The sequence below is a fragment of the Cebus imitator genome, unplaced genomic scaffold (assembly GCF_001604975.1).
Source record: "Cebus imitator isolate Cc_AM_T3 unplaced genomic scaffold, Cebus_imitator-1.0 Scaffold444, whole genome shotgun sequence".
NCBI classification, from domain to species: Eukaryota; Metazoa; Chordata; class Mammalia; order Primates; family Cebidae; genus Cebus; species Cebus imitator.
In genome coordinates this window covers 2,539,791-2,551,665 of record NW_016107759.1, presented here as the reverse complement: position 1 = coordinate 2,551,665, position 11,875 = coordinate 2,539,791, and the positions used below count along the sequence as shown (strand labels likewise).

General features: G+C 59.8%; 1 protein-coding gene across 1 annotated transcript in view; it reads right to left on the bottom strand.

Moving 5' to 3' along the window:
* The window catches only part of PKD1 (polycystin 1, transient receptor potential channel interacting), a 45,383-nt gene that overhangs the window by 2,552 nt on the left and 30,956 nt on the right, over positions 1-11,875 (bottom strand). The window contains exons 22-41 of the mRNA XM_037732238.1: positions 11,029-11,725; positions 10,582-10,738; positions 10,142-10,394; positions 9,822-10,017; positions 8,204-8,374; positions 7,939-8,082; positions 7,626-7,836; positions 7,414-7,540; positions 6,352-6,468; positions 6,213-6,262; positions 5,809-5,993; positions 5,659-5,731; positions 2,559-2,677; positions 2,278-2,480; positions 2,010-2,204; positions 1,485-1,624; positions 1,003-1,115; positions 574-715; positions 344-469; positions 1-162 (exon numbers count right to left, since the gene is read on the bottom strand). The exon at positions 1-162 is cut by the window's left edge and continues 5 nt beyond it. Of these exons, the coding sequence (XP_037588166.1) occupies positions 1-162; positions 344-469; positions 574-715; positions 1,003-1,115; positions 1,485-1,624; positions 2,010-2,204; positions 2,278-2,480; positions 2,559-2,677; positions 5,659-5,731; positions 5,809-5,993; positions 6,213-6,262; positions 6,352-6,468; positions 7,414-7,540; positions 7,626-7,836; positions 7,939-8,082; positions 8,204-8,374; positions 9,822-10,017; positions 10,142-10,394; positions 10,582-10,738; positions 11,029-11,725 (3,581 nt within the window). The remainder of the gene's footprint in view (positions 163-343; positions 470-573; positions 716-1,002; positions 1,116-1,484; positions 1,625-2,009; positions 2,205-2,277; positions 2,481-2,558; positions 2,678-5,658; positions 5,732-5,808; positions 5,994-6,212; positions 6,263-6,351; positions 6,469-7,413; positions 7,541-7,625; positions 7,837-7,938; positions 8,083-8,203; positions 8,375-9,821; positions 10,018-10,141; positions 10,395-10,581; positions 10,739-11,028; positions 11,726-11,875) is intronic.

Sequence of the window (11,875 nt, the reverse complement as noted above, 5' to 3'; positions counted from 1 at the left end):
GGCAGCGAGAGGCCCCCGCTGAGGCGGCGCAGCGCGAATGGGCGCACACTGAGGGCGGCCAGGGCGCGGCCGGCTGCCGGGAACTCTAGGCGCAGCGTGATGGCGGCGTGCAGCCCCACGGCCGGGCTGTAGCGCGTGAGCTCCACGAACACCGCGCGGCTCCTGCGCAGAGGGTGCAGGTCAGTGGCAGTGGGTGGCACGGCGGGAGCTGCGGGGACCGTGCAGTGCGGGTGTGGCTGCGGCTGTGGAAGCCTTCTAGGCTGGCGACTGCAGCCCCGCGAGAGGGACCCGGGGAGGGAGCCACTGTCCCGCAGCCAAGGGGGGTCAGCCCCCGTGCTCCTACCTGTTGTCCAGCCAGTTGTGCAGCTGCAGGAAGCGCAGCCGGGCGCGGCTCTCCTCCAGGCTCAGGCCCAGCTCCTGCACGTAGCCCCCACTGTCATACACGGCGCAGAAACCCCAAGACCACGCCCTGCCGGAGAGAGGTGGCATTCGTGCCGCAGCCCCGCAGGCACCCCGGGGCCCCTGGAGAACTCCTCCCTTGCCACGGACACCCGGGGCCCTCACTCTGCTTACCCCAGCAGGTCTGGCGCTGAGTAGGCCCATGTCCCCGAGCCATTGTGAGGACTCTCCCAGCCAACACTGTAGTCGCTGGTGCTGAAGCCTCCCGCAGCTGAGCACATGTGGACCCTGGGGCCAGGAGGGTCTGGGCAGAGTGCTGAAATGCAGAGCGCCAGGCCAGGACCAGGGCATCATCACAACCCCATCGGAGGGCTGCCTGCTGGCCTGCTCACCTGAGCTCTGGTTCCATGCCACCCCAGGGAACCCTCCCAGCAGCCATCTATTAGACAACGTGATCATCGCTAACATACAGAAAAGGAAACCACAGTGTGAAAAAACAAAGGTCACACAGCTAGGGAGCAGGGCTGATGCCAGAGCTCCACTGAAGGCTACTCTCTGGAGAAGAGCAAGGCTTTAAGGCTTGGGGCACCCCTGCCAGCTCACCTTCCTGCAGCCGCACCTGCCGCAGCCGTGGGGGCCCCAGCTCTGGGCTGGACTGGTTCCCGTGGACGTAGGGCAGCAGCACGTGGGCCATCCATGGCCAGAGCTCCTCAGACCTGCCGCACCAGATAGTCACACACTCTGGCCCCCACTGCCTCATGCCTGTCTCGGGTGAGCGGCTGCCAGAGGCCCAGGGAGCATGGCTCCCACTGCTCTCCCCACCGCTGGCCACAGCCAGATCCGGGCTCCTCAGCCTCAGCCGGGGGACGTTCTGGGGCAGATGATTCTCTATCATGGGGCCATCCTGTGCACTGCAGATGTGGAGCTGTATCCCTTGCCTCTGCCCACTGATGCCAGCAGCAGTTACCTCCAGTTCTGGCAACCAAAAATGTATCTACACTTTTCCATGTGTCCCCTAGCATCTAGCTGGACTAAAGACAAAACCAAAGCCCAAAAGACAGACAAGTGCGCCGGGGCGCCCGTACCGTGTGATGGCCAGGAAGGCCTGGCTGTGCAGCTCCTGCTTGATGGCACTCTGCAGACGGTAGGCGTGTCCATGGCACGAGGCATCTCCATAGCTGGCCAGCAGCGTCACCAGCAGGAAAAGCATGTACACCAGCAGGCTCTGGTGGACAGGGGGGCCCTGTGGTCAGTCTGACCCCAGCACACAGTGACAGTGGGGCTTTGGGAACGCTAGGTAGCAGACTGCCAGGCTGGATGCCTGATGGCAAGTAATGACAGCACACCCTGCCAAGGACCCCATGAAGGCCACTGCAGCAGTGCTTAGAGCCCTTCATGGCCAGGCAGGACCAAGCATTAGAGCTGGGCCCTGACAGGGACTGGGGCAGCAGATGGAGGGCTTGGGGTAAGAGAGAGTCCGGGTAGAGGCTGCAGAGCCTTGGACCCCCAAGGGCCTTCTGAGGTGAGGAAAGGGGGATGGGAGTGTCCCTCATGCATGGGTGGGAGACAGAGGTGGTGGTGGCAGGGGCACAGGCTGCACCCAGGCTCACCCGCAGCATGCCATGTAGCCTCTTGACCTTGCGGGCTTCCTCCTTGGCCAGGAAGAGTGCAAAGCCATGGGGAGGCCGTACACGGGGCACACGCGTGTTCACAGGCGTCACGGCCGGGCTCTCCACAAGGGTGTCATCTTCATCGGGGTGCAGCCGCTTGGCCACCAGTGAGAAGTACAACGCTTCCAGCAGGACCTGGGGAGCAGAAGGCTTCAGAGGGGTCCCCTGTGCTAGAGGCCTGGAGCCCCGCCCCTGGCAGCCCGCTCACCTTCAGCGGCTCCCAGCCGAGGAACGAGGCCAGGAAGCTGGCGCTGCTGGACAGGAGCCACGCGACACTCACACCAGGGGGGAAGCCGGCACCCACCCACCCTGAGACTCCCACAGTCACAGCTGCCAGGAGCAGACTGAGCCCATGGGCCAGGGAGGCGCACCAGGCCGGCAGCAGGCGCTTCCGCAGGCCCTCCACCAGTCCTGGGGAGGCAGGGACAGACCTGTGACCGGCAGCCCAAAGGGAGGGGCTGGGGGCGTCCCGGGCCTGTGTAAGTACACCTGTCCTGGAGAGCCTCGCTGCCTGGGGCTGTTCCCAGGTCAGGCCCGGGCTGGGGAGCCCCGGCTCCCCCAGTCTCTGCAGCACCAGCGCCTCTGTCTTCTCCCCAGGAGTGCTGGACCTGAAGGATATGACAGGCCGTGAATTCTTCCTTGCCTCCCTGGAGGCAGTGGTGCCCAAGCCCATGCTGATCTGGGCGGGCAGTTTCTTGAGCCTCTAGGGCCATGGGGGTCCCACCAGAAGACCCTACCCCAAACCAGAGTGGGAGTGGTGCTGGGAGCCCAAGAGCTGCTCTAGGCGCTGAAGCCAGGTGTCCACCTGTGTCCCCCTCCTGCTGGCTTTCTGCTGATAAACCCATCACTCACAGCCTGACCAGCCAGCCCTCTTCCTAGACCTCCAGCTGCCCCTACAGTGGCACACAGCCTCTCGGGGTGCAACAGGCCCGTTTCAACCCTGCAAACTATGACTGGGTCCCAACCATCCAACAAGCACCTCCACAATCTAGAGAGACCAGTGTGTCTGTCCCACACAGTTTTACGGCCTAAAATTTGCTTTTGGACAAGGAAACATATAAAAGCCTTTCAAATCCCAAAAGTATGTAAGGCCCCCTGGGGCCAGAGATCTGCTGGTTTCTCTAAGAGCCAATGACCACCAAGGCTGCGTCATAGCACCACACGGACCTGCCCGGTCCCAGAGCCACCCGAGAAGAAATTCGGAGGCTGGCCCAGTGCTTTCCCACACCTGCACCCCAGTGAGTCCATCACCGAAAGAACGGCCTGGCCAGGGGCTCCACTGCACTGAATGCTCCCTGTTTTGCTGCCTCTCAGAGAATAAAAAGCACACTCAGCTACCTTGAGAAGCATGTCTCAGCCAAGTGCAGTGGCTCACACCTATAATCCCAGTACTTCAGGAGGCTGAGGCAGGAGGAACACTTGAGCTCAGGAGTTGGGAGACAGTGAGACCCTACCTCTACAAAAAAACTTAAGAATGACCCAGCCTCAACTAGGCCAGACATGGTGGCTCATGCTGGTAATCTCAGCACTTTGGGAGGCCAAGGTGGTTGGATCATGAGGGCAGGAGTTCAAGACCAGCCCAGCCAACATGGTGAAACCCCATCTCAACTAAAAACAAACAAAAAATTAGCCAGGCAGGCATGGTGGCGGGTGCCTATAATCCCAGCTGCTCAGGAGACTGAGGTAGAGAGCTGCTTGAATCTGGAAGGCGGAGGTTGCAGTGAGCTGCGATCATGCCACTGCACTCCAACCTGGGCAACAGAGTGAGATCCCATCTAAAATAAAGACCCAGACTCAAATATTCCTTTATGGTAACACAAATGACTCAGTGTCTGACTCAGGGAGCGGCTCTTGCTGGCAAGTACAGAGAATGGCCTGTGCGGGAGGCATGGGGCGGCCAGGAATGTCGGGGCAGAGATGCCACCAGGATGGAGGGTGCAGGCCCAGGTGCCGGAAGGCCAGGCTCTGCGTTGGGAAAGAAGCCATGGGATGTGCTGGAGGCTGGCATGAGGAAGGACCCAGAGAGGGGTCCAGTACGAACCCAAGCCTCCAACTTGCTCAGCCTGAAGCATTGTCTGAGTAAGGGATGGCCAAGGGTTGAGGACATGGGGAGGGCGGGAGGAACACGTGCTCTGTGTGGCCGCCAAGTCTGACTTGCTGCCAGAAGTCCCCACAGAGGCCCTGAATCTGGATTTCACAAAGAGCTCTGGGCTAGAGATATTGGGGGGCTGGTCAGTGTGTAGTGACTCCCCCTGGATTTCCCCATATGCTGTATTTTGAAAACCGGTTGGCAATTTTTTCATAAAGATGCCCTCATGTCATGCTTATCTGCCTTTTGCCTTCTGTAAAACCGGAAGTTTTCCTTTTTGTCTGGGTCCTGGGACAATGACAAGCACTGAAAGGAATGATAATGCAGAACTCAAAGCAGATGTGGCTAGAAAAGCAGCACAGCCACGCACCACTCAGTGCCAGGGAGACGCTCTGAGAAACACGTCACGAGGTCATTCTGTCACTGTGCTAGCGTCACAGGGTGTAGTTACCCAAACCCAGATGCATGCAGGCCCTGTGGTGTGGCCGCTGGCTCCTGGCTCCTGGCTCCACACATGCACCAGGCGCCGCTGCACTGAACCCTGCCGGCAGCTGCAGCATGAGTTAGGGCTGCGTGCACCTCAGCGCCTCTGAGCATGGGAAGGCACGGCAGAGCCTGGGGTCACATGTGTGGGACCACGCCACACGGCACGTAACTACAGACGTGCTGACTCTATGTTACCCTTTATTGCTAAGTTGGAAAACCACCAAGAAATTAAGAAAAAAAATTTTTTTGAGACAGGCACGCTTTGTTGCCCAGGCTGGAGTGCAGTTGCGGCGAGATCTCGGCTCACTGCAACCTCCATCTCCTGGCTTCAAGCGATTCTCCTGCCTCAGCCTCCCAAGTAGCTGGAATTACAAGTGCCCACCACAACACCCAGCTAATTTTTTTTGTATTTTTAGTAAAGTTTAGGTTTCACCATGTTGGCCAGGCTGGTCTTGAACTCCTGACCTCAGGTGACCCACCCTCTTCAGCCTGCCAAAGTGCTGGGATTACAGGCGTGAGCCACTGTGCCCAACCAAGAAATTCTTTAAAATACAAATTACCAAAAATGGTCTCAAAAAGAAAAAAATGGGTTACTTAAAAACCTGCCCGTAATTTCTCACTGTTTTGAGACCAAGATAAAAACGTGTCCCTGGCCAGCCTCACACAGGAGCCTTTCTGCTCCTCCAAAGCCCCGTGCGCCTGCTTCCTCCCCAGAGGGAAGGTTCTGGGGCTCTGGGGAAGCCTATGAGGCTCTTTCCAGAAAAGGAGCGGGAGGTTCAGAGAAGTGAACCGGTAAAGCCCAGCCGTGGTGCACCCACCCCACCCCATCCTAGGCAGGGAGCATGGCTGCTGGGCCTGAGTCCTGGGCCCTCCTCCAGCACCCCCCATCCGGAGAGCCAGCCCCTCCTCCCAAAACCCTTCCCCTGAGTCCTGGCCCCACCTTCAGCAACCCCCTCCCCATCCAGGTCCTGGCCCCTCCTCCAGACCCCTCTTTCCCAAGAGCCGGGCACTCACAGGCTGGTGAGCAGGTCTGTTTCCACTTGGGTGTCCTGGGTGGGGGCAAGCACCTGCCGGATCAGGTCTTCATCTAGAGGAACAGGAGGCAGCGGGTGGACTCGGCTGCGCTGGTGAGCTTCAGAGCCCCCTCCTCTCATCCCAACTCACCTGATGCTGAGAAGGATTTGGCTGGAGAGTAGGGGCTGGCCAGGGAGAGTCTGTCCTCCTCTGGGCCCAGCCCATGGCCTGCCCGGCCCCGAGCCAGCTGCTGCAGGTTGCTGCCCACAATGGATGGGTCGCTGAGCAGGTCCGGCCAACTGAGTGTGCCCTCGCTGGACGGCCAGCACACCAGGCTTCAGGAGGCACGGGTCAGCAAGGAGCCAAGGGATGCATCATGCACACACCCCAACCCCGTCTAGTCACATGAAGACACGCTGGGCTTCCAAGCAAACCCGCTCCCAGGCAGTGTGACCACATGGAGCCACAGGCACCCGGCAAGGACACACAGCCCGCACATCCCCGGCACCCGACAGCGACCTGTACCAGGGCCAAGGTTTCTCCAGGGAACCCACCTCTTAGAATCATCCAGAAATAAGTCACTCTTCATCTGTCCAGCAAAGGCCTGCTAAGAAGTGCACAGTGTCTGAGTCCAAGCTGCCCTGAGGTGGCAGGACGCTCAGCCCAGACTGGGACCCCCAGTGGAGCCCTCACCTCAGCATGGAGGCCCGAGAACGTGAGGAAGGAGCTGTCCAGCACAGATGAGTCCAGGCAGCTGTCGATGTCCAGCACCTGCTGCCCGGCGGGTGTGGGGCTTGGGCCCGCAGCCACCTGCAGACAAGGGCAGTGGTCAGCAGGTGGCAGCTCAGACCTGCTCAGGACAGGCACGAGAAATCACGTCCTAAGTGGACAGGGCAGAGCCTGGTGCCATCAAACAACCTTCTAGAGTGGTGGTGGTGTGTGACATCTGCACTGTCTGTGATGGCAGCCCCTCATGTGTGCCACTGAGCACTTGACAGGCGACTGGTGTAGCTAAGGAACTGAGTTTTAAATGTCATTTCCTTTATTTATTTATTTTTTATTTTTGAGACAGAATCTCCCTCTGTTCCCGAGGCTGGAGTGCAATGGTGTGATCTTGGCTCACTGCATCCTCCCTCCGCCTCCTGGGTTCAAGCAATTCTCCTGTCTCACCTGGTGCCCACCACACCAGGCTAATTTTTTTATTTTTAGTAGAGACGGGGTTTCACCATGTTGGCCAGGATGGTCTCAGTCTCCTGACCTCGTGATCCACCCACCTCAGCCTCCCCAAGTGCTGGGATTACAGGCGTGAGCCACCACGCCCGCCTGCCCTGTGGGGGGCGTCTAAGGGGCTAACTTGGTCAGACTCTTCACTTGCTGTAAAATCTACTGACATTTTCTTCTTGAGTCAGTTTCAGGAGCATGTGCAGCCACGTGCTAGCTTCTTCTGAGTTATCTGATGTGCTGGTGGGCAGGTGTCTGTGGCATCCCTTAAGTCCTGTTAATGTCTGCAGGGTTGGCAGCGATGTGCTCTTTTCTTTCACAGAATATTCTGGCATCTGAGTTTTCTCTCTTTCTCCCTGGTCAGTCTAACTAAGGCTGACTTAACTAAGGTCAGTCAACTGTGCTGACCCTCCCTGAGAGCCCACCTTTGGTGGGCCCCTTTCCTTCTGGCTGCAGTGCTGAACAGTGTCCTGGGCATGGTGCTGAGGCCCAGGCTCCATTGCCTGTCCTGCCAGGTCCCCAGCCCCAGCCCACCTTGCTCCGGGACATCCGGAAGAGAAAGAGGACAGCCAGGTAGACGGGATAGACAACCACGCTGGACACCAGGCCAATGGCGACTGTGTCGACGCTCAGCGGGCTCAGCCTGGACACATGACCCGTGCTGTGTGGAGGAGGCCGAGCAGGTGAGGCTGAGGGGCAGAAAGTGATGCACAGGAAGAGGTTGTCCCGACCCCCACGGCACCCACCTGTAGGCAGAGTCTCCCACAGCCCTGTACCACACGGCATTGGCGCCCATGAAGAGGCAGATGAGAAGGACACAGCAGGTGGCCCTCTGGACGCGGGTGAAGCGGCTTCGAGGTGGCCGGTCCCATATGGAGAGCCAGATGTGCTTGTCAAAGAAGCCTCGCTGCAGCTCAGCCACCAGCAGGCGCCGGAAGCTCAACAGAGCTACGTCACCTAGGGGGCAGGGAGGGCAGAGCTGTGGGAGGCCTCGGGGCAGGATCACCCAGCCCACCCTCCCACCTGCCAACACAGCAAGAGCAAGAAATGAAGCCTTACTTGCTGCCAGCACCTCCTTCTCCACCAGGCCCCCGTTGGCCTCTGTCTCCACCGACAACCAGTCATTGACCAGGAAGAAGGCACTGCGGGCCGTCTGCAGGTCCCTAACAATGACGTGCTGCAGGAACCAGGCGGGGCTGAGCCCTACAGAAGTGCAGGAAGGAGGTTAGGCCCAACGGTGCCCGATGCAGGGGCAGGGGGCAGACAGAGATGAGGAGGGGGCAGAGGTGAGGAGGGGGCAGAGGTCAGCAGGGTCCACACAGACCTTTGTTGTCATGCCACACCCGGATCTTCCACACGCTGCCCAGGCTGTTCGGGGTGGCGATCTGGAAGACATCCAGGCTGTTGCGGTGGAAGGCTCTGTCGCCATCCAGGTGCCGGTGGCCGCTCTGGCTGTCCACCCCATACAGCATGATTCCCACGTGGGCTGTGGTGCCTGCGGACAACAGGGAGGCGTGGAAGGCTGGGTCTGCTCCCCAACACGGGTGGCGTCGCAGGCAAGTTGTCTCAACTTCAGCCTCCGTGCGCTCAAGGAGCTGCACAGGCAGTCCCGGCTTTGCACGGCTCCGCCATGCACCAGGGGCTGTGGTTACCCCAGTTTTTCCAATAAACACCAAGGCCGCAAGGACATGGTTAAGTGACACAGAGATAACTGTGTGATAACTGCACATGCCTCAGTCCACGTCACAACCAGTGACCTGCACCACACACCTGTTCCTCAGTGCATGCAGACTGCAAAGCGTTAAGCCACGTCCCCTTCTCTCCCATTGACGGACCCAGGTGACAGTTTTTAAAAAAGTAGGTAGTCAAAAACAAGAACTGGCCAATGAAGATGAGGGCACAGCATGAAGATAAAAAATGGGGACATGGCTGGGGACGGTGGCTCACGCCTGTCATCCCAACACCTGGGGAGGCTGAGGCAGGCGGATCACCTGAGGTCAGGAGTTTGAGACCAGCCTGGCCAACATAACGAAAAATTAGGCATGGTGGCGTGCACCTGTAATCCCAGCCAGTCAGGAGGCTGTGGCAGGGGAATCACTTGAACCCAGGAGGTAGAGGCTGCAATGAGCCGAGACTGCACCACTGCACTCCAGCCTGGGCCACAGAGCAAAATTCCCGTATCCAAAAAAAAAGGGAACACTGGAAGGGTAATTCCAATCGAACAAAAATGGAGTTATTGATGAAACACCATGGGAGCTGAGTGTGGTGGCTCATGCCTGTAATCCCAGCACTTTGGGAAGCCAAGATGGGCAGATCAACTGAAGTCAGGAGTTTGAGACCAGCCTTACCGACATGATGAAACCCTGTCTCTACTAAAAATACAAAAATTAGCTGGGTGTGGTGGCGCGTGCCTGTAGTCCCAGCTACGCGGGAGGCTGAGGCAAGAGAATTGCTTAAACCTGGAAGGCAAAGGCTGCAATGAGCCAAGGTCACGACACTGTACTCCAGCCTGAGCAACAGAGCAGGTGTCAGTCTCAAAACGAAGAAGGAGAAAAAAAAGAAACAGCCAGCCCTGGGGACAGTAATGTCGTCTTCGTGTAAGAGACGAGCTATGCAGTCAGGATTGCAGGTGGGAGCAGTCTCCCGCACTGGTCACGATACTCCCCTCTGCACGGGCTAAGCTCAATGACTTGTGGGGCCACACTAATGAGCAAAACACAGGCTGCCCACCCTGACCAACTGGGCACCTACTTCCAGCTAGGAGCTGTCCTAGTCCTCAGGGACAGTGAGTGCCCATGAGGTCATTCCCAGGATTTACAAATGAACCCTTTGCACGGCACTGGAGAAACTGCCTTGTTCTGACGCCTGCAGCAAGACTCACTTCCAGAGAGTGCAACACGCAGAGCCAGCAAGAGCAGGGAGGCCCGGCCGCGCCCCCTCACCTGAGCCTCGGCCCCAGCCTGTCTTGACGAGGATCTCGTACTTGAAGCGGCCCCGCTGCCCGCAAAAGGGGATAGCTCGGCCCCGGCTGGCGTCCAGCTGGTCCAGCTTATGCAGGATGGCAGCCGTGACCACATAGGTCACCAAACACACTGCGCATGTCAGCAGGACAATGTAGTTTACGCCCACTGTTGGCTCCTGTGAGGATACAGCCACCAGGCCCAGGAGGTCACAGGCAAGCTGCACCTTCTCAGGACAGAGCCGAGCCCACCCAGGCCCTCCCCTACCCTGCAAAATCTCCCAGGCACATGGGGCCACTCACGGGTGGCATGAATTGGACACGGCTTGGGGGCACGAAGAGGCTGGCGCCGAAGGCAGTGAGGTGGCGGGTAAGGCAGACGGCCTGCTGGGGGGAGGTCTCCTCCAGGGGCAGCAGCCCCTCTGTCCTCCACGCCATGTCTTCCTCGCTGAAGTACTGGCACAGGGACGTGTACAGGCCCACAGATACCTCCAGCGCCGACCAGTGGAAGTGGCTGGTGAGGTTCAGATAGTAACTCCCCGCTGGGTCTCCATTCCTGGGCGGGGAAGGGGTAGTCGAGGTGTGCCTGGGCCCTGCCAGGGTGGGTATCTGGGTCCCAGGCCCCACGCCTGGCCCAGTCCCCAGTCCCCTTGCTGCCTGCTGTCCCCACAGGGCCGATGACCCAGGCCATGCTGACCCACGGTGCCCCCCGCCGCCCTGCCAGGCCAGCCCTCGGAGCTCACCCTGGGGCAATGAAGAAGGTGTAGGGCCTGTGGTCGGTGCCCTCCAGTGACTCAGGCCGGATCCTCCTGCTGGCCGAGCAGTTATGCTGGTTGGGCTGGGGTTCCGAGTGCAAGTAGACTGCCAGGTAGGGCTCGGGTTCCTCAGAAAGGTAGCGACCTGGGGGCAGCGTGCACAGGTTGGATGCCTGCTAGGAAGCTCACCCACCCGGGGACACCCACAATGGCCCTTCTGAGCCCGCCCTCTGCCACAGGCCTGAGAGGCCACAGGAGCCTCTGCGCTGGAGCTGGCACTGGCTTCTCCGTGGACCCCAGCTTCTCTACCGCCAGGCCTCCAGCAGCCCATGAAGCAGAAGGCAACTTCACCAGAGACACTCATGGGGGCCCTACAAGAAATGCCCTCCCCCAGGAGCGAGGCTGCAGAGCGTGTGCCCCACCCACTGCACGCACCATCCAGCAGCGTGTAGTTGAGCTGCAGGTGCAGACCGGCCGCAGGGTTGCTGCTGTCCAGGGTGACCACGGCGCCGACAGAGGCCTGGGGCTGGACCACGACGGAGTGGGCGGGGCTGTGGTGGCCAAGGGTGGCCCAGTCTGAGTTATTGGGCACCTTGACGGTGATGGCACGTTCCGAGGCCAGCTGCTCAATGGGGATCTGGGTGCCGGCCTGTGTCTGGAACGCCATGGAGGCCACCTTGGTAGAGACAGTGTAGTTGCTGATGTAGCCGAAGGGAAAAGGGTTGGAGTCCACCAGGAAGATGAGCTGCACCACATCGCTGAGGTTGGACAGGGCCCCGCTGAAGGCCTCGGGGATGGAGAAGTGGCAGCCGGGGCCTGGGGCACTGCCGTAGCACAGCAGGCTCCCCGGGTCCGAGCGCTTGCCCTGGGCCACAATCTCCTCACCCGCCAGCGTCAGGGGCTCCTCGTTGAGCACGCGGGAGCGCATGAGGATGCGCATGAGGGCGGAGGTCAGGTTGTAGGCCCGGGATGCCACCATCCTTGATGGCGGCTCGGCCCCCAGCTCCGAGGGCTGCGGCCCCTGCACATCCGAGCTGGCCAGGTGGATGAGGTCACCTGCAGACAGGCGTGAGGTCAGTGCAGGGAGAAGGGGGAGGCAGAGGGAGGGTGGGGGCTGGCAGAAAAGGCGAACCTGAGGGGGTTGGGGGGAGATGCAGGCAAAAGGAAGGGGGAGGCTGGAGAGAAGGACGGGGATGAAAAGAGGGAGAGACACAAGGAGAGGGAGGGGGATGAGGAGGGGACAGAGAGGGGGATGAGAGAGATGGGGAAAGGGAAGGGGATG